Source organism: Manis pentadactyla, chromosome Y (assembly GCF_030020395.1).
Source record: "Manis pentadactyla isolate mManPen7 chromosome Y, mManPen7.hap1, whole genome shotgun sequence".
Lineage (NCBI taxonomy): Eukaryota > Metazoa > Chordata > Mammalia > Pholidota > Manidae > Manis > Manis pentadactyla.
The window spans coordinates 34488547-34510474 of record NC_080039.1 but is presented as its reverse complement, the minus strand read 5'-3'; the positions used below and the strand labels follow the sequence as shown (position 1 = coordinate 34510474).

The 21928-nt window shown below is 42.7% G+C and overlaps 1 protein-coding gene and 1 long non-coding RNA gene across 2 annotated transcripts in view; one reads left to right on the top strand and one right to left on the bottom strand.

Moving 5' to 3' along the window:
* Window positions 1–2628: 2628 nt before the first annotated feature.
* LOC118935974 (uncharacterized) overlaps window positions 2629–21928 on the bottom strand; it is a 178004-nt gene continuing 158704 nt past the window's right edge. Inside the window, exon 3 of the long non-coding RNA XR_008995394.1 lies at window positions 2629–2822. This is a non-coding gene — a long non-coding RNA (uncharacterized LOC118935974). The remainder of the gene's footprint in view (window positions 2823–21928) is intronic.
* On the top strand, window positions 9390–16134 carry LOC130682092 (odorant-binding protein-like). The gene is made up of 7 exons (XM_057496220.1): window positions 9390–9540; window positions 10091–10230; window positions 12599–12669; window positions 13595–13705; window positions 14607–14708; window positions 14911–14960; window positions 15925–16134. The coding sequence occupies exons 1-6, from the start codon at window positions 9457–9459 to the stop codon at window positions 14928–14930; spliced, it is 528 nt and encodes a 175-aa protein (XP_057352203.1). The 5' UTR covers window positions 9390–9456; the 3' UTR covers window positions 14931–14960; window positions 15925–16134.

Here is a 21928-nt window from a genome sequence, read left to right as displayed (position 1 = left end):
CTGTCACTCTGACTTCCACCGTTTCCTTGCAGAGAATTTAGTGGTCCATCCCTTTGCTAACATTTTTTTCTCTATATGTATTAAGCCTTCCATTTAGTGTTTGGTTTTTCCCATTTTACTCAGATCTACAAGTGGATTTCTTCTCACGTGCTTTTCTGGGACTGTGTGGTGGTGGTTCTCGAGTCTCTAGCGTGGCATCTTATTGGAAGCTTATTACCCACCACCTTTTGGAATACCGCTTTTGCAACATTTGAGAGTCTTCACCCTTGAAAACTATTCAGGACTTACATTACTGTATCCTCTCTTTTATCCTTTTTTTTTTTTGGTTATTCATATTTCATTTTGCCCACAGCAGCATGATTCACCAGAGCCAAAAGGTGAGAGCAACTCAAGTCTCCATGGATCGATGAATGGATAAATAAGACGTGATCTATAAATCCAATGGAATATTATGCAGCCATCAAAGGAAGGCTATTCTGCCACATACTACAATATGGATAGACCCTAACGTCGTGATGCTAAGTCAAATAAGACAGGTACACAAAGGCAAATACTGTAGGATTCCACTTACATGAGGCCCCTAGACTCAAGCGCACAGAGACAGAAAGCAGAATGGTCAGTACCAGGGGCCGCAGGAGGGGGAAATGGGCAATTACTGTTTAATGTGGATAGAGTGTCAGTTTGAGAAGAAAAGAATGTTGGAGATTGGTTGCACAGCAATATGTATGTCCTTCACACCAATGAACTCTCCCTTTACAAATGGTTAAGATGGTAAATTTCAAGTTCTGTGCATTTTAACAAAATCAAATTTTTAAAAAGGTATTAAGAGTTACTAGTCCCTCTTTCTGGAGTCATCTTACTCAGATAATTGTGAATGTTTTTCATCTCTTCTTTTTGAGAGTCTCCTTAAATGCCCTTTTGCCACTCTCTGTGTAAGCCATGTGACGTTCCCATTTGACCCTCATCCACACCTGCCGTCTTCCATACTGTAGGGTTTCTTTCTTCCCTGTATCTCCTTGTGGGAACAGAAGTTGCGGATTGATACCTGTGTGGGTTGCTGTTTTCTCTGCTACAAGCCTACACCAAATGGCTTTCCCTGGCCTGGGCTCAGTAGGGACCTAATAAATGTACATCAAACCCTTGGTATTAATGCCTGTGAAAATCCACGGTTTTTGTGTAGCACCCACGGAGATAACTTTGTCCATTGCTCTCTGCTATACTTTCTCATGGTTAACTTAAAAAACTGGAGTCACTCATTCACTCCAAAGATAATGGGCTAGTCACCTACTGCTGTGGCCATGTGGCTACCGTTTGGGAAGGTACACCATCCTGGAATGCCCACAAGTCCTGCTAGGAAGGATCTTTCACACATTTCCCCTGTGGTTTACCTGTGCTGACTTTCTCTTCAAACATGGGGCTAGAAAATACTGAGTCATGACTCGGGGTAGAAAAAGCAATCCATAATTCACTGACAATAAACACTGGGATGAAGAGCCCTGCTCCGTGGCCTATCAGCACAGCAGTGCGATGGCCAAGTCCACAAGGCAATGACGTACATGTGCTGAAAGCAAAATAAAGCAGCAGCTAATGAAATGAAAACAAACACCTGAAATGCATGAGTAATGGGAGAGACACCGGAGCTTCCCCAGGCAGGAAGCTGCACCCTCGGACATTTGCAGAAGCTATGGGATATCTATTCCAGTGCTGTTAATACCTATTATTATGGCGAATATCCGCCATGTGCGTTGGAGTTAAAATGGCCATTGGAGGTGTCTCAGATGTTTGCCTCGCATGTTTCCTTGCTACATGGATGCGGGATCTTGTATGGTGTAATGGGCTTACAGGAGGCTGAGAGGAGAGAATGTTTGGAGGGAAAAATGCATGAGGAAAGGTGCTTAACTGTTGTGTTGCTGTTCACATTTGGAGATCTGAACCTGGCACCTCCTTGGCCTGCATACTTGACTTCCACCAGTTGTTCTGTAACAGCATGAAAGTTGAAAGTAGAAAAAATAATAGTAGCAATAAGAATAACTATGACTATTGAGTGCACCAATGAGTGGCTAGAGTAGGCAAGTACTCAAATCTCCTTTGAATGGCAGAATGGGAAGTAGAAGCAAAGTCATTACTTCTTGGCAGGAACAGTTCTAGGATGTGTATTCTCAGTGGGGGCAAAATTGCCTCTCAAGGGGCAAAACATGCTTCTAAGGGGGTAAGAAATAAATCGCACTTTCTGTATGTAGAAGCCCAGATGTACATAGTGTACATGACCAGCTGGATAGGTATTTGCAGTGTAAAGATTTCACGACAGTGGGCTGGTTAAAGAAGGATCTCATATGCTCCCAGGGTGGGGGGTATTTACGAAGGCTAGTTTATATGTTGGCAAGCTGGGAGCACACGAACCCAAGTACTTTTTTAAACCGGATTCTGGGGTGTGCATGAGCGTGTTCCTGGATAAGATCAGCCTTTGAATTGGTACACCCAGTCAAGAAAGAAGAAAACATTTCAAAACTATAGGAGACCACAGGGTTGCTTTGAGAAAATGAATTGATTCCATCATGTTAACCTATCAACTTTTAAAATTTCTACTGAAAAACATCAGGGGAAGCCAAAACAAGGATTTCTTTTGTTCTCATTTATTTCACTGAGGTTGGTTAGATATTTGTAGGAAGTCTCTCGGTACTTTCAAAGAGGCTTCTTTGGGGGTCTGAGTCCTCATCTCCTATTAAGATCTTAGCCCCAGAGGAAAGAGCGTTTTCCATGAGCTCAGCTGGCTTGGCCACACGCTGAAGGCACTGGCTTCATTTTAATGTCCCAAGTCAACACTAGAATGAAATCATGAGTGATGTATCAGTTTGCTTTAACGGCAGAAAAATAAATAAAGCAGACTGGGCGGCTTAAAACAATAGCAACGTTTGATCTCACAGACCCGGAGGCCAGAGGTCTGAGATCTTGGTGTTGGGAGAACTGTGCCTCCTTGAAGGGGGCCAGCAAAGCTCTCTTAGTTCCTCTGGGCAGCTTCTGCTATGTCCCTTGTCTTGTGGCAGCAAAAGTCCAATCTTTACCTGGCGTTCTCTCCACGGGCACATGTGCCCAAAGTCCCCCTATTATAAGGACACAAGCCACACGGCATCAGGGGCCGCCCCCTTCCTTAAAAGCTCATCTTAAATAACGGCATCTTCATGACCCTATTTCCAAACAAGACCCCATTCTGGATCACCGGGGGTGAGGACCTCAATGTGGGAATTTGGAGGGGGACATAATTCAACTTATCATGAGGGATTATTGCGACAGACAGGCTTTTAGACCACATCAACCCCCTGGTCTTGGTATTGTATTTAAACCTGTGCTTAGTTGTTTGTGACATTCCAATCTGTTCTTATTCCAGAAGAGCCCACTCCTTCCTTCTGGAAAAGCATTTCATATGTGTCTACTCTTGCTGTGTCAGTTTACTAAGTTGAAAAGATGAACAGCAAATTCATTCGGTTTTACAGGAATGGACCAGTTTCCAAAAAGACTTATTTTATGCACTAACTCACTGGTTTACTTAACAGGTAATAACTTATGACCTGTGTCTCTGAGTTAAGCACTCTTTGAGGAGATTTTCACAGACATGACATTATCTAATATCCATAATAAGCTCAGAGGGACAGACACTGGATATTCCAGAGCCTTACTCCTAAATGGGCCTGCAGTGTGGTCAGCCCCTCTTTCCCTCGCCCACTCCTGAGCACAGAAAAAAGACCAGATGTTTCCTTGCCAGAATCTTGACATTTACAAGTCCATGAGCTGGCATCTCTCAAAGGTCACACTGCAGATGTTTCTGTCCTTCAACAAGGGAGACGGTGCAGAAATGCTGGGAGAAAGAGGTGACTTCCTTGCAACACATCTGGGAAGAAGGTGAAGGGCAGGGTTTACTTCTAAAAACAAATCAATATCCACACCATAAAAGGCACGCGGGCTTGACCCAAAGACGCCTTCTTTCCCTGGCTGTGAATATGTTTGGTAAAGGAAAGGGAGACATTAGCCACGTGCCCAAGATCTGAACAGTCTTCAGGGTTACATCACTGCCTAACTCAGGGTTTGTTTTAAATGTGGCCACGTGGCCTCTTCTGACCAATGACAAATGGATTCACCAAGGGTCACCTCGACAAACAAATCCTTTATAAAGAGGCAAAAATGCAGGCTCTCACCCAGAGGTAGTGCAAGCAGTCTGAGCTCCTCAATGGAGAATGCAATATTCAGGAATATGAGCCCAGTTTCATATGCCAAGACATGAAGAGACTGTTGTTGAATCCTGTCCTTGCTGTACTTTGTACTGACCAGATGTCACACTCTAATTTCAGCTCCTCAGGGCCGAGGGACCAGCTGACCTCAGGAGTTTGTGTCATGTGTGTGTGTGTATGTGTGTCCCTTCTGGGGTTTTGAAATTTATATCCAAATTTATGTGCACCAAAGCCTAACCATCTACCTCCTATGCAGAATCTATTAAGTGGCTCCATAGACATTTCTACTGTACTTGACTTGAATGGTCAGTATTATCTTTTAAATGGCATTGTATACATGTCAACTGAACTTGCAAAGGAGATGCATCAGTCAAAAAGTGTTGGATCTGTGTTCTGAGTTTCATAACAGACAGTACGCTGTGCACATAATATCTCCATTTCTAGATCACCACTAAACGGCTTTCATGCAATCTTATACATCCTTCTTTGTTCAGTAAAGTTAGGTAATAAAGTTAGAAGGGAAATTCACGATGGATGGTGTCTGAGAAAATAAAAGAGATTGAGGGGAATTTCTGATGGGAACTTCGCTTCAGTTGTCCGCAGAACCGATTATTTACCCCATCCAGTAACAGGAAGTTGAGGGAGAAGAGCCCATTCAGAGCTTCTCTTCAAGGAGTTGATTTTGGCCGGGCAGTTGGCAGCGTCTCCTTCAATTTTCTGCCAAGCAGGTACAAATTACAAAGACACCTGTGAAATGCCCGACCCTGAGAGAGGGTCTGACTCTGGATCTGCAGGGAAGTATCTGGATTATGGTCAAGAATGAGAGGCCCTGCGGTGGAGCTATTGCTCATACTTAAAGATGAGCCTCTAGAAAACGGCCTGAGGATTTGCTTGGAGGGAAATGTGTCAGGGGTGCTCCTCAGAAGCACCTACAGAAGACACATGAAAAGACGTTCCACATCACTAGTCATCAGGGAAATGCAAATTAAAACCACAATGAGACATCACCTCACACCAGCTAGGATGGCCAGCATTGAAAAGACTAGGAACAACAAATGCTGGCGAGGATGTGGAGAAAGGGGAACCCTCCTACACTGCTGGGGGGAATGTCAGCTAGTTCAGCCATTGTGGAAAGCAGTATGGAGGTTCCTCAAAAAACTAAAAATAGAAATATCATTTGACCTGGGAATCCCACTCCTAGGAATTTACCCAAAGAATACAACTTCTCAGATTCAAAAAGACATATGCACCCCTATATTTATCACAGCAATTTTTACAATAGCCAAGATATTAGGAAGCAACCTAAGTGTCCATCAGTAGATGAATGGATAAAGAAGAGGTGGTACATATACACAATGGAATACTACTCAGCCATAAAGAAAGAAACAAATCCTACCATTTGCAACAACATGGATGGAGCTGGAGGGTATTATGCTCAGTGAAATAAGCCAGGAGGAGAAAGACAAATGCCAAATGATTTCCCTCATTTGTGGAGTGTAACAATGAAGCAAAACTGAAGGAACAAAATAGCAGCAGACTCACAGAACCCAAGAAGGGACTAGTGGTTACCAAAGGGGAGGGTGGGGGAGGGCGGGTGGGGAGGAAGGGAGAAGGGTTTGAGGGGTATTATGTTTAGCACACATGGTGTGTGTGGGGGGGATCACGGGGAGAACAGTGTAGCTCAGAGAAGGGACACAGTGGATCTCCGGCAACTTGCTGCCCTGATGGACAGTGACTGCATTGGGGTATGGGTGGGGACTTGATAATACGGGTAAATGTAGTAAACACATTGATTTTTCATGTGAAACCTTCATAAGAGTGTATATGAATAATACCTTAATACAAACCCCTATAAACAGTTTTAGAATGCCTTGCCCAGATTTGCACGAACCAAAGGTCCCAGTTGAGAGCCTACATGTGTAGACAGGACCACTGCAGAGGGCTCATTACACAGGACAAGCTTTGGGAAGACTGCTGTCCACCCCTGCTACTGGAAAGTGTGGTTTAAAGATGGATAGAAGGACATCTCCTGAGTGCCTGCTCACAATGCAGAGCTTCAGGTTTAGTGCCAGTTCTATGAATCAGTATCTTCAACAAAGTCCTCCAGAGGTCCCTGAGCACATTCCTCACGGAGGAACCGCGTGGGAGGGAATTTCAACAGGATCAGATCCCTAAAAGCAGTCCTGGGGTTCACGACCTCCTCTGAGAATCTAAGCCCACTGGGACCCTGCTCAGGATATTGTGAGGAAAAAGGGTAGTTCTGATGACCAGCATCGAAAGTTCCCTTGCATTATTGAGAAAGGCATTGTGGAATGTAGTTGCAGAAACCCAGACAGTTTGAGAAGGAAAGAAAAGGCACAGGTATGCAGGATATCGAAGCATTATGTGCTGGGTTATGAGGTGTTCGTGTTGGTATAGGAGAGCTCTGCTTCTCTGTAACCTTCTTTTACCCACTTTTCCATGAACATCAATGAAGGAGAGTTAGTTTTTGAAGGTCATCTGAGTTCCTAGAGGAAATAAATAAGACAATGAAGATGATCCAAAGAGCAAACTAGCAATCTCTTAAAATAACTGTTATTTTCCCTTTTGTTGGCAGATAGAACGATCTTCCCAAGAAGAGCTGATCTTAGGATGCATTCAAGGGAACATTTGTGGACCGGACTCAGGTAGAGGTGCCGGAGATTATCACAGGTTCCAAAGGGGCCATGGAGAGTGTGGTGATGCAGGAAACACGGTGTTAACTAGGCTCAGACCCCAGCTCAAAGTTATCCAAATCAGGGAAGTGACCGAGAAAAAATATGAGGACGTTGTGAGACATGAAATTTTTCAATATTAAAGCTTTTACAACTGGAGCTTGCTTTTAGGACAAAATGCAGTGGAGTATGTGTAAGCAATCAAAGAAGACAAAACAACTTTTTCAACACTTGCTGGAAGAAGAATTTTGGAAGAATAATATTGAACAGCGTTTGTCTGTTCTGGGAATGAAGGCATGTGGCCATTTGTAGATGCAGGCAGAAGAGCCCATCAGACAAGCTGCCCCCAAGGGTCAGATACCGAACACACAGGCTAGTTTGGGGCTCAGATGTGCCCTGGAGTGGGCGGGACTATGTCTGTTCTTTGGGTGTTTTCACACAGATGACGTGGAAATCATGAGTTCCATGGTTTCTTCACTTCTACCATAAAAACAAATATCTCTTTAGGATATTTCACAGGTAATTGGCTACAAAGGAAATCAATATCATGGACCTATGAGGAAATAAAAAAAGGTGTTCAGCTCTGTCAATGGCCTTAAATATAAACAGATGGACAGAAACAGCAGGAAATTTTCTTGTTTCCTTTTGAACTTCTAAAAATTAGGGGAATGACTGTCATGTTTTCTTGCTGGCTGGATATACATCTGAGTCTATGAATAAATAATCAAAGATTAGATTGCTGAAAAGCTATTTGGAAAACAGAACAATGAGAAAGAAGTATGTATGTGAGTTTCTTCCAATGAGGTTTTAGGCATTTGCATGGAAAGTCCTCTTAGTTAAAACGATGCAAGAGGCAGCTTTGGGGTGGAAGGAGGTGATAAATGGTGTCTTTTGATGTGACAGTCATGTCAGGGGGTTAGGTGACATGTCTAAGGTCTCCTATTAAATCTAACAGCTGAAGAAGTTTGGCTGAGCTGTCATCGGAAGCATGTGGAATGGAGTTATTTTGTTCTTTGCAGCCAAAGTTTTATTTTATTCCTAAGGGAAGTCATATGATCATTATATCGTGTCTTTTATTTAGTATTGTCCAAAACAGGTGGAAGGGGTAGACAGAAATAAAACAAAACTGCTCCTGGAGAAGGTACAGGAATAGACAGACAAAGGATCTTCTAGAAAAGTAGAAAGCAAGTCCTATGGAAAATAACAACTTTTCCAACACGTGCTGGAAAAACTGGATTACACCCCAGACTTCAACCTGTACTTGCTCCATATGCTAGAGCTGACCCAAAGTGATTCACTGACCTATTTGTAAATCCAGCACTAGAAAACGTCTACAAGAAAATAGACAAGAAAACTCCAATGTCAGGTTAAGCAATTATTTCTTTGATAAGACAGCAAAGCATGGTCTCTGAGAGAAAAACAATATACAAATCACATGACCTTTATCAAAGTGCATGTATGTGGATATTTGAGAGACTCTATTAACGGAAGGAATAGAGAAGCCATAGACTGGGAAAAATATTTGCCAGTCTTCTGTCTGCAAAAGGAGTCTATCCAAAATATATAAAGAAGTGATGATGAACCGTAGGAACACAAACAGAGCAACCAATATCGGGCACACGACTTTATCAATGAAAATATACAGATGGCAGAGAAACACAGAAAAGGAAGTTCCCCAACCTTACTCACTGCGTACCACAGCCAGATACCACTACATACTTATCATTACAAAGTCTAGAATGCAAAGGACTGACAGGGGGTATTGGGAGGATTTAAAGTGACCACACAGTTGTCATCCACTGTTGGTGTAAAACGAATCAAGGCCCTTTGATCGGCCATTGCACACCGAAGTATCTACACAAGAGTAGAACTTTACAAAGGCTTTATGTATACATCTGTGTTGAACTGGTTAAAAACATGATGTTTCCACAGACTGTGACACAGTGGTAAACGGGAATGTACCCTACCTGGAGAATAGGGTTAACCAATAAGACTCTTTTCTTGTGGGAAACATTTTTTTGAGCTAAACACAGATTCATTTGAGGAATGCCTTGGTAACTGATTCATGGGATAGATGCCACATTAATTTTATTAAACTAGGCAGTAACATGGTGAGTGTTAGACAATAAGTTTAAGTGTACCCCCTCAATATTAAGGAAATAACACCAGGTTTGGGGGCACAGCCTTAGACTATTTATCCCATGTTGGAATTCAAGATAAATAGGAAATAAGTATTACTCTCCTGGAACTACCTCCTCAGTATTGTGCTCTGTCATTTACTCTGAAGGTCAAATGCCTGGACCAGTTGAAATTTCACTTAAAAGTAATCTTACTCAAATAAGAGAATGTCATGGGTACTCATCACTGCCAACCAGGATATTAAAAGAAGACTTCTATGTAAACAAGGTCTCCTGATTGATGACTATAGGTTCACGACGTGTTTCTTCAAACATATCTAATCCTATAAAAACTGGTGCACATTTCAGATCTCCTGCAACACCCGGCAGTCTCCCAGCTTCAGCAGAAGGACGACAGGCACCATGAAGATGCAGATTTTGCTGCTGACCCTTGTACTCGGTCTGGTTTGTGCAGACCAGGTACCTGTACTTGAGAACGACGTGCTGGTAGGAAGGAAGTTCTTCTTTGGTATAAGGTGTTGGGTGTTTGTTGTGTGTGTGTGTGTGTGTGTGTGTGTGTGTGTGTGTGTATGTGTGTGTGTGTGTGTGTGTGTGTGTGTACGCACTCGCACTGGGTTTTATATATCAAAATACAGGTGCACCTACATCTAGACATTTACCTCCTACTCCAACATGCTCTTTGGCTGACTTCTGATACACGCCTACTGGATATGTCTTGAATTTTCTCTACACGGCTGATATGTCCATTAAAGGGCTTCTTTACATATCTATTATCATTTAGATGAGAAGGTTGCATTAGCCAAAACAGTGCTAACTGGCCTTCTAGAATTGATAGCAGAGCTTATGCTGTTTCAGGAATATCTCATTTCTTGTTTACCACAGATGTAGGTTTTCACAGTATCTTATAAATCCATCTTTGTTCAGTAAAGTTACACAAGTGTTGTGCTGATGCAGAAGTGAAGGGAAACTCATGATGGATGAGGTCAAAGGAAACTAAGAGAGACTGACTAAAATCGCTCCTGGAATTTTGCTTTAGATTTCAATTCAATTGAACACTCTTCAGATCGCATCCTCTAACAAAGGGAAGATAACGAATGAGGGGCCATTCCAAGCTTATGCCCGTCAAGTTGAACTGAACCCACAAAACGGCAAAATCTTCTTCACATTCTATGTCAAGTGAGTAAAAATAACAGAACAAAAATGCCTGGGAATGCCTGGCCCTGACAGAGGGTCTGTCTGATGCTGGGTCAGCAGGGAAGTATACCGATTATGGTCAAGAACACAAATCTCTGGGGTTTGTGCTGAAGGGTCTTTAAATATGTTGTCAATATTTAAAGAAGAGCCTCTAGAAAATGCCCTGAGCATTTGTTTGGAGGGAAAGGTGTCAATGGTGCTCCTCAGAAGCACCTCATGGGAGAAAAGAGATGAGAACAGCAAGAGGGTGTGGGGTCCTCAGCACCTACAGATTCTGACCGCGACCAGACTCTGTCCTGCCAAATTTGTAAAGGACCTTCACCCTGAGAGGAATGCAGCTCCTCAAAGTGTGAGCAGGTGGTGACGCACATAATCTCTATCCCCATGAACTTTCTCAGAGCAAAGTTTCATCATGACTAAGCCATCACAGCCTTCATGGCATCAAGTATTCCTGATGGAAGTTGAGTGTCTAGTAGCCCCCTATTAAGAACCCCAATGACTAAGAGAAGATGAACACTGGTTTTCAACCTTCCTTAGTCAAAACAGAGCCAGGGATACAGTTACATAGACTCGTAGCAATAATGCATTCTATCATCCTGGTATGGATGAGGGGAAAGAGGACATCAAAGCAGAGGAATGGTGTGTGAGGGGTGTAAGAGGGTCACAGCACATGGGACAGGGACATGATGCCTCTGAAGGGGGACTGGGATCATCAGACAAAGGACACTGGAAAGAGAAGAGTTGGCATCATCAGAGGCACCCAGTTATTTTAAAGAGGTGTTCAGGAAATGACAAGTAAGGTCAGGGTTAGTAAGTGCAGAACAGACGGGATGGTTCCAGGTGAGATTCGTTAAAAGAAAAATTAGGGGTCCTTCTGAAGGCTCTTTATGTCCATGTATCAGTTTTATCTTTCCCCCCATGAGAAATGGGGACGTATTACATTGGGGAGAAGCCAGTCAGTGACAACTTCTTCCTGATTCTGCTTGAATTATGGCCTTCAAGAATAGCTTTTCTTACAAATATCATATTCTCCTTTGATTTCTCATATTTACCGTTTTTGTGTCCTTCCATGTTTAACTGACATGTTCTGATCTTTCTCAAATCAGCTGAACTGAACAGTCATTGGCATGGGATGATATGCATCCCAGTGAAGAGCGGCGTTCATGAGTTTGAGGCCACGCACACACCCGTCTCACCACTGCTCCCCTCAAAACAAACCCATTTCCGTGAGCACAGAAAGTTCTCTTTGCAGCATTGTACTAGGCCACGTTCAAGTACTTTGTATATGTCAGAAAGTGGACATCGTCCAGCTATCGGATCAGGTTGTGGGCATTCCGAGTAACTTCCATGTGAATAGCTCAGTATCAGCGTCTCAGTTACCATGTGTTTTCAGTGTTGAATGGCTGCACTAGAGTCCGCATGTGTATTGAAGTATAGCAGAATGTCAAATTATTTTCGAAGTGAATGAGACTTTTCATTATCACTTACAACAGATGAGGTGTTCTTTTCAACACATCCATTGTAAACCTTGGCATTGACATAATCTATGATTTTATCCAGGCTTGTGTAACAGAAATGGAATCTCAGTATGCTTTTACTTTGCATGTCTCTGAGGACAAAAAAACATGAGGACTGTTTCCTATGGCCATTATTTCGAGAACTGTCTGCTCAATGACTTGCCCGCTTTCAGCTGTATTATTAACTGTTTCATCATTTGCATTATAGTACGCATTCGTTCCACTTTCCAAATGCAACTTTCTTGCCATAGACTCACACAGAGGCACATAGTGTTTGTTACACACCAACACAGATTTATAATCATAACATTCATTGCAAGGGTATATTTCCCTGTATCACATACTAATATCATGTGCATATGGGTGCTCCTTCTGGGAGTGCATACACTGCCTCTGTACACATACATGTGCCTTGAGGTACATTTTCTTAACCATGTTTTTTTAGGAGATGAAGGTGTTGGATTTGATTACACTCTTAAGTTTTTTCTTTCTTCTTGTGATTCCTATCTCTTCTGTCATCTAAGATCTTTGCCAGGGTTGTGACTACCACTAAGCCCTGTGTGGAAAGCTGTCTCTCTGTTTGCAGAATGACCTGTTTTGCATCTAGAGCATGTCTTTGACACAGTTGCTCAAACCCCACCTGAACGAAACATCCTTCACTTGAGAGTTACATGATCCTGGATAACTCATTTCTTCTCTTTTGATGGCACTGGTTCATGGGCATTAAAATGAGGCCTGATACAGGGTCACAGGGAGTCAAACAAAGAAACTACTAGTGACAGATGAAATGTAATTATTGCTGTCGATCCACTGCAATCTGTTTTGTTTTTAAGGGAAAATGGAGTATGTGTACAAAAACTGGCCGAGGGAACAAAAGTAGAAGACAATGTTTACCAGGTTACCTGTAAGTACAACTATTTTATTCGTAAAAGCATCTCAGGGCTGGAATCTTGGCCCCTTCTTTCTGGAACTCCATATATCTGAATTCTAGGCCTCCAAAGAATTGAAAGTGTAACTTAAACACTGCCTGATAAGGGACAGCTGTGAGATGTCATTTATAGTTGACCCAGAGAATGTGAAGTCAGAGGGTTCAGTTGTAATGCAAAGTATAAAAATACGTATTGCCTTCCCTGCAATCCCGGCAGAATGATGGCACAGCTGGAGAGATGTAGGGCCTCAACCAGGTGGAATGTAAATTAATTGTTCCACCTGCCATAGCCAGCATATCCTCCCAAGTGAAACTGTCATATTACCACACTGACTTGGTAGGGGCAGCCACACATTTGTGAAGAGATGCCCATAGATGCAGCGTCAGAGGAAAGGCCGTCATTACTATGAAGTGTTCCCTCGGCTGCCTGGTGTGGCAGGCCCTCAAACAGTTATGCAATATTTTGAAGGGCATGTCGAATTTGATCTTCAAGAGAAATCAATTCATTGCTTGAGTGAAGGAGATACAAATAATTTTAAACTTGGAACTGGTTTTATGCCATTTAAGAACATGTACCGTTGTTTAAAGAAACCTTGGCTTCACTAGAACACAGGGCTGGAAACCATTTTAGTAAGGGCATGATGTGAAGTGAGGCGACCGTGGGGAAAGGCCTCCCTACCGTCCTCACTGCCATCGTCCATGGTAACACCACGGCACGGCTGCAGGGACACAGGGATCCATAGACAATCTTGTTGCCAATGGTGCTTTTACGCCATGATGAAGCGAAAACCAATGAATTAAGTCAGGCAGATATTTATTGACTTACCTATTTATGTATATTTACATATCGCTTTAAGGATGTGAGTGGGTATATGTATAGCTATGTATTCCTCTACCACAGATTCCGGTGAAAATGTATATAAAATTCTCTATAAGGATGAAAATGCTATGATCGCAGAGATAAATAACAAGGATGCGGAAGGCGTGGAAACGAACATAATTGTATTGTATGGTATGATTCTCTCCTACTATATACCACTGACCCTGTCGTACATGTCTCCACTGTCCCTTTTCTAAATCACAAAATCAGTGTGTGCTCACATGGATCCTTTATTCCGTATGCAAGGCCCAGGTCCTTCTGTCCACGGAGGGGTGTGGTCGGCAGAGGAAAGTGGTAAGAAGGACGTAGGGGAGGGGCGGCAATGTATCGGATCATCGATGACATGTGAAGCCCATTTATTAAAATTAACAATGGTTTAAACTTAACTTTTATTAGGAACAGTTATTGACAGCAACTTATTTCAAGTCATGGTTCTATTCAGTTGACCCCAATTCCTTCAAATCTTAGAGAATTTAAGAAATATATTCTATTGCCAGGACAGGAAAGCATTTAAAATTCACCTTCACGATTAATCTTCCCATCACTGTTCTTATGAACACTGACAATTACACTGGGGCGTGCACGGGTGGGCTGCAGTCTGGGATACAGGGTCTCTATTTGGACGAGGTTGGGTAGATCTGAGGTCTAGGAAGATGGAGATTCGAGCTCCCAGTTTACTTGGGTCCAGACCAAGGCATGAATGTCAGACATGGGGTCTAGGAAGGAGGCAGAGATGGGGCAGATCACAGGGATTCTAGATGGACTGGCCCCAGATTCACAGTGCTCCTCATGTGTCCGTGGAGTGAGTGGCAGAGCTCGCAGAGGGCACGGGTACTGAGCTGTGTGGGTTTCCCTGTCTTACCCACCAGAGGCAGGCAGTGGGCACGGTGATGTGTTCAATGTCCACCCTGGTTACTGTTCGATCACAGTCTGTGAAGACCGGGTTTCTACATTCATTTTCCCCATTTCTGGCTTCAGAAATTCTCCACATCTCTAACTGACAGATTTCTGCATTATGCATGCTGAATTTCAGGCAAAGAAAGTGATATTAGTGAGAAAGCCGTGGCAAAGTTCAGGAAGATAACGGCAGACCTGGGAATTCCAAAAGATAATATCGTCAATATCATCAGTTCTGGTAAACGGACTCTTATTTTTTCCTGAATATATCAAATATCCGTTATGGCCATCGACCACTGGGAAACAAATTAACTCATTTTCAAATTCCTCTCCCACCATGTATCACCTATAAAGTCCCTTTTAAAAATACAGATATTGTCAGAAAGAATGCGAAATGGAGTGATGCCTTTTTATCTCATATACTTTTGTTTTCTCTCCAGACGACTGTCCTGCGATTTAATGAAAACAGGATGCACAACCTCTCAGTGGTGTAAGTAAACATGACCTGTTACTAGTCTGCTATGCCAAGTAACTCAGTCAGCCCAGGTGCAGACTGCATGGAGGGCCATGTTCTTAAAAGCAAGTTTCTGGTCCTACTTCCTAATGTCACTAGAGAACATGTTCCTACTGGGTGAGCTCCTGAGATTGGTCCTGTGCCCAATGAAACTGCACCTGCATGAACAGGTTAGTAATGAGCAGGTTGGTGAGAAAGCACGGCCAGGCCGGGACTATGCAAAAGATGGTCGTCAGAGATTGGCAGGACCTGGTGGGGACGCATGGAGACATGCTTAGTTTCCCAGTGCGTCCTGCCGGATGGTTGTTCACATGTATCCCTACCCATACTTGGATAAGTGAACCCAACAGTGTCTCAGCAGCCATGCTGACTTCCCGTCATGGGGAGAAACACGTGGGAGGGTTCCAGCCACACCGTCACACCTGTACCTTCCATGGCTTTTCCCTAAGAACACCATTTCCCCAGAAGTTGTTTCAAAGAGTCTGAAGTAACATAGCCTCAAGAAAGGATACTGATCTGGGCTAAGATGTGCCTTATCTAGGTTGGAGCAGAGGGCTTGGGGAGAGCCATCAAGAAAAACAGCAAAGAAAAATGTCAGCTCCCAGGATGAATGGAGTATCTTGATGACACACAGTTTGGAATTCGTGCAGGGGGCGTGATTCAGTCACACACTCTGAACTCATTTTTAAGAGGGCCATTGCCATGTCCATGCTTTCTGATATCAGGGAAATTCTGGCATGGATCCCAGTCACGAAAGGCACCGAGTCGTGTGCATATCTGGGAAAGTTCGCATGGATCCTCTCCTACCATGGACGTGGGGAGCAATGTGTTCCCACTGGATTAACTGGAGGGCCTGCAGCCCCGCTTCCTGAGGCTCACCCGTTACTGTGTCATGCAGTCAATGCACACGAACCCCATCTCCTGTTTTATTCCCCCTTAGTAATGCCCCTGAGAACCGGTACAACGTCTCCCCCATGGAATCAGGACCAGAAGATGAAGAGAACATCCCTTGCGTCTGCACTACGTCACCTCTCTCTGCCCATAAGCGAGCCCCGTTTCCCATCTCATCTCTGTCACAACCACTCCTGTCCTGCTTGGTGCAGTTGGATTTCTGAAAGCTTAAATAAACTGATTTAAGATAGCAACTGCATACGTGTCTGTCTGGAAAATCATTTAATTTAGAAAACATGCTTAAATATCCACGGAAAATACATGGACACGTCCTAAAGAGTCAAGGGCAGAGGGAGTAGAGGGTCTGCCATCATGGAAAGAGGAGAGGGTCATGGACACTTTTACTGTATTGGGAGGAGGCAGTTTGCCCAAGAAAGAAGTCCCTGGGGAACATCGTGTGCATCACAGGGAATGGAACACCTGGGCAAATCCATGACATTAACCCCAAATGCATATGTATCATCATCGAGGGGACACGTGGGTATAATACTGACACACAATTATATACTGAAATTACAGAAACATTTCAAGAATTAAAGAAAGATTCCCTGCATGTGTTCAGCTGACTCCTCTGTCCCACAAATGTGCATCTCTGTTCCACAAATGTGTGTGCCTGTGCACCCTATTTGCAAGGAAAAGGGGTTGTAACCACAAACCATACAGAAGTGAAGAGAAGGGTGAGGGAACACCACAGATAACATTAGGCCAACCAACTTGTATGAAAGGGGCTCAAACATGATAGTTGTGTTACCCAAACTGACACACGATGAAATAGAAAATGTGTACAGTCCTTTCCTATTAAATAAATTGAATCCACCTGCCAGAACTCTGCAAAAAGATGTTGCAGGTCCACAAGATTTCATTAGAGAATCCTTCCAAACAGCACAGAAGAAAGAGCATTTAATGTAGACACAGTTTTTACATGAGATGCTGTGGGAGACGAGACTGTCCAGCTTACTTTGTGAGGTCAGGAAACTAAAGGCCCCCAGTGACAAGGACATCTTCAGGTCCACAGTCGTATGAGTTCATATTAAACGTGATCCTGTCCCAACTTGCTCCAGGCCAGCATTAGGTACTCTTGACAGATTGTATAAACTCTTCATTATATGTCTGTACATATATTTTGATATGTTTTTATTGAAGTATTGTTGATATACAATATTGTTTGTGTATATTACATATGGTTTCAGTTGATGTACCATAGTGTGCATATATATATATATATTTTATATACAATATTATATTTGTACATATTATATATTTTTTCAAATATATGACATATGGATTCAGCAGGAAGATACATTATTGTATCCTAACTTCAAGTGCAGTTACTACCTGTCAACATAGGAAGCTGTTACAGAATCATTGGCTGTATTCTCCATGCTGCCCTATCATCCCTGTGACCAACTTATATTATGATTGAGAATTTTTGTGCCCTTTTACCCCCTCACCCTTCCCACCCACCTGCCCTAACCCTCCCCCGTGGTAATCACCAGTCACATCTCAGTGTCTATGAGTCTGCTGCTGTTTTGTTCACTGTGTTTTGCTTTGTTTTTAGATTCCAGACATAAGTGAAATCATATGGTATTTATCTTTCTCCACCAGGCTTATATCACTGAGCATAATACCCTCTAGTTCCATCCATGTTGTTGCAAGTGGCAAGATTTCTTTCTTTTTTTTACAGCTGAATAATATTCCACTGTGTATATGTTTCACATCTTTACCCATTCATCTATTGATGGACACTTAGGTTGCTTCCATATCTTGGCTATTTTAAATAATGTGACAATAAACATATGGGTGAATATATCTTTTTGAGTCAGATATTTTGTTTTCTTCAGGTACATTCCCAGAACTGGCATTAGTGGGTCATATAGGATTTCCATTTTTAGTCTCTTGAGAAAGATCCAAATTGGTTTCCACAGTGGTTGCACCAACCGATATTCCCACCAGCAGTGAAGGAGGGTTCCCCTTTCTCCACATCCTCGTCAACACATGTTATTTCTTGTCCTTTATATAGTGGTTACTCTGACTGCTGTGGGGTGATATTTTGATTTGCATTTCCCTGATGTTTACTGATGTGGAGCATCTTTTCATGTGCTTGGTGGTCTTCTGTGTTTCTTCATTGGAGAAAGCTCTGTCTAGATCTTCTGCCCATTTTTAATCAGGTTGGAGTTGATTTCTTTGAGTTCTTAATATATTTTGGAGGATAAGCCCCTTTTTAGATGCATCATTTCATTTATGAATGTATTCTTCCACATTGTAGGTTTCCTTTCTGTTTTGTTGATGGTTTCCTTTGCTGCTAAGAAATTTTTAGTTTGATGTATTCAACCTGTTTATTTTTCTTTTGTTTCTCTTGCCCAAAGAGATGTGTTCAGAATAAAGTTACTCATGCTTACGTTCAAGTGATTTTGCCCATGTTTTCTTCTAGGACTTTTACAGTTTCATGTCTTATATTTCGCTCTAATCCATTTCAAGTTTACTTTTATATGTGCACTTAGACAGTAATGCAGTTTCATTCTCTTGCATGTAGCTGTCCAGTTCTCCCAACACCAGTTATTGAAGAGGCTGTCTTTTCCCCATTGTATATTCTTGCCTCTTTAGTCATATACTAATTGACCCCAAATGTGTGGGTTCATTTCTGAGCCTTCTATTCTGTTCCATTTATCTATGGGTCCATTATTATGCTAGTACCATACTGTTCTTATTACTGTAGCTTTGTAGTAGAGCTTGAAGTCAGGGAGTGCAATCCTCCACCTATCATGTTTTCTCAGGATTGCTTTGGCTATGCACAGATTTTGTGATTCCATATAAATTTTGGGATTATTCTCTCTAGTTCATTGAAAAATGTCATTACTATTTTGATAGGGATTACATGGAGTTTCTTTGGTTAGGATGGTCATTTTGACAATATTAAATCATCCTATAAAAGAACATGGGGTAGATTTCCATTTGTGTTTTCTTCAATTTCTTTCATCAGTGTGTTGGTTTTTAGAATACAGGTCTTTCACTTCCTCTGCTTACCTTTATTCCTAGGTATTTTATTCCTTTTGGTTCAACTGTAAATGGAGTTGTTTTCCTGATTTCTATTTCTGGTGGTTTGTTGTATGTGTGTATATTTCAAAAAACACAAACATACTATATACTGGAGGTAGTCTTTGTGCTACACAAATATGACATACATAAAATATGCAGAGTATCACATGTTTGGTTCTTATTTATGTATTAATGCTTTCAGGGAATATTCATATACTGATTTAGAGTGATATAATTCAATATTTTAATTTCATGTAATTTCTATTTCGAATGTACCAAAGCTTGCAGAGTATTAAATTTAGTTTTAACTATTTCAACATTATAAACAACAAACCTGTTTAAAATTTCCATAAATGGAAATACCGTATCAAAGTGAACACATTTATAATTTTGACCAATACAAACAAATGGACCTTTCTGAAAAGCTTGTATTTTTTACTTCCGAGCATGCTCTTCCCACAAATCCACATTGACCGTGTTCTTCCGACTTTCTCCAGAGCTTGCATGCAGACCTTTCCCGGGGTGACCAATTTCCTATTCCTTCTGAAATAGGACCCCCAGACACTCCATGTGCCTACCTGGCTGCACTTTCACCCTACAACTTAGAAACAGGTCATATTTTGGCAATTTTTGGTTATCTTGTGTGCTTTCTATCTCCTTCCCCTGGAAAAAGTAACAGTGACTGAGCCTGTCTGGTTTGTGCTGACTTTGGAGACCCTGTCTGCTGTGGGTGCATCACATACACAGAATCAGAATTCATGGAGCCCACACAAAACACGAGGTAGTAGGAATCCCGCAGAAGACCCTTCCTTATAATTCATGCTTGGATTAAAGTTTACACCAATTGGACAATATTTTTTAATTTTGAAAATAATAATGAAAATTGTTTTTCTGCAGAGAACTGGGTCTTGCTGATGTTGAGTGCAGACAGCTTGAGAAGGCCTGGTATGAAACTCGGTGTTGTTGATTATGGTTAACAAACTGCACAAACTGATGTTTACCAATCACTCAGGTGGTTGGGAGTAGATGGAAAAAGCAAATCCTACTTAACAGAGAATAAACATTTTACTAAAGGACTATGTCCAGACACTCGTGGATTAAAATAAGGCTGCAGGAAATAAAAGACCCTCATTTCTTAAAACAAACACACATGTGGGATGTGAAACAAAGAACAAACAAAAACCAACGGAAAAATGCCAAGACACTTTCAGAAAAGCAAAAGTAATCAGTGGACAGAGACAAGGTGACATTGCTTTCTGGAAGCTTCCCTTCCATGTCTCCTATTTGTACGACACTATATCCTATCCTGTTCATACACATTTGGAAGCCTAAATGTATCCAGAATTTTCCAGAAGGACTGGGGAGGTCACGGACCATGTCACATGTGGTTTTGGTCCCCTTCCATCCACATGGATGGGCCTGAGGGATTCTCAAGGGCAACCACGGGCTCGCAAACAGCTCCAAGGAGGAGCAGATCTTCGTGAGGAAATCTGAGGTAAGGTGCACATGTTCCTCTCCTGCTTGAGTTCAGGGTTTATCTACCCTTTGCCTGGGCTCTTTGCTACTTGAGAGTAGATCCAAAGGACATGGCCCTGCCTGGGACAACGGCAACCCTCCTGTGGGTCACACTAGAGATGCACCTTTGCAGGACACAGTGAAATGTACACCCTGGGTAACTTTTTAATAGAGAATACGTATCCCCCCTTGGTCTATGTCTGGGAGAGGACTCCATAACAACATTTTGCATGCTTTTCTTCCTTATTTACACATTCCACTTCTTTACTGCACCCACTATGGCCATTTCCCGTTTCCTTCATGTATCTCACATATGACCACCGACATTCTTACGTCCTTGTGCACACACCTGGACCTGTGCAGCCCGCCTCCTCCAGCCCTGCTTCATTGTGCACCTGAGAAGAACGCCTGCCCCTTGCACTGAAGAGGTACTCCCGTGGGTGTCACTGAATGCCCCTTGGGCACGGCTCTCAGTCCAGGTTCTCAGCAGGGACTTTGGAGTCTCCTCCCACCCAGAAATGTCCACACTTTGCAACACTGACTTTAATTTACCCAGGAAACAACAACGACCCCCAACCCCAGGACACACACAGACTCATTCGTTAACCAGTTCCAGGCACTAGGGATGCAATGAAAAGGAAAAATAAAGCCTATGACGTTGTGAAATGTCCTCTTTAGTGAGTGGACACTGTGTATAAGTAAAATACAGAGGGAAGGAAGAGGAGTTAGGGTGTGTTGGGAGGTTTCCCAGACTGCAGGGAGAGGCAAGCTTCTGAGTGACAATAAGTTGTGCGGCTGGAGCAGGGGAAGGGAGGGGTGCTGGAACCGAGGACGGGTTACGGAAATTACTGCCCGGCACGGGGGTTTGATTCTGTGCGAGAGGAATGTTACCACATATCATCCAAGATTTCTCAGCCAGAGCATGCCTGGCAGATCTGCTAAGGACCCCTAAGAACTGTCTGCTGGGTTAAAAGATGTCCATGACTCTGTAGGAGGTTCTCTATCCCCTACCATTTTTCACCCACATTTTCATGAATAATAATGAAAAGAGTTGGGACCTGAATGTCATGTTCCTTTAGGAAAAAAAGTAAGAGGATTCAGAGGCTGGTAAGAGCAAACTGTTGCCATCATCACTGAACACAACTACTGTTTAATTTCCTCTTGTTTGGCCGATAGAATGATCTTCCTCCCCTGGATGGTACCAGGACACACTCTAAGGGAACAAAAGTGGGTCAGACTCCAGGAGGCCCAGCTGGGAATGTGTGCGGTACTGAGGAAGACGTGGTTGCTGTGATAATGGGTGAAACCCCACGTCGGTGCATGAGACCCCTGCTCGAAGTTACCCAAATCGGGGAGCTGACCAGAAAATGGATGAGGACACTGAGACACAAAACCTTCTCTCCTAGACACTGCATGAGAGATTCCCTAGGGCAGTACACGGA

Coding starts and splice junctions, on each gene's coding strand:
- LOC130682092 (XM_057496220.1), top strand. CDS start 9,457: ATGAAGATGCAGATTTTGCTGCTGACCCTTGTACTCGGTCTGGTTTGT. Junction 9,541..10,090: donor TACTTGAGAACGACGTGCTG/GTAGGAAGGAAG, acceptor ATTTTGCTTTAG/ATTTCAATTCAATTGAACAC. Junction 12,670..13,594: donor CAATGTTTACCAGGTTACCT/GTAAGTACAACT, acceptor CCTCTACCACAG/ATTCCGGTGAAAATGTATAT.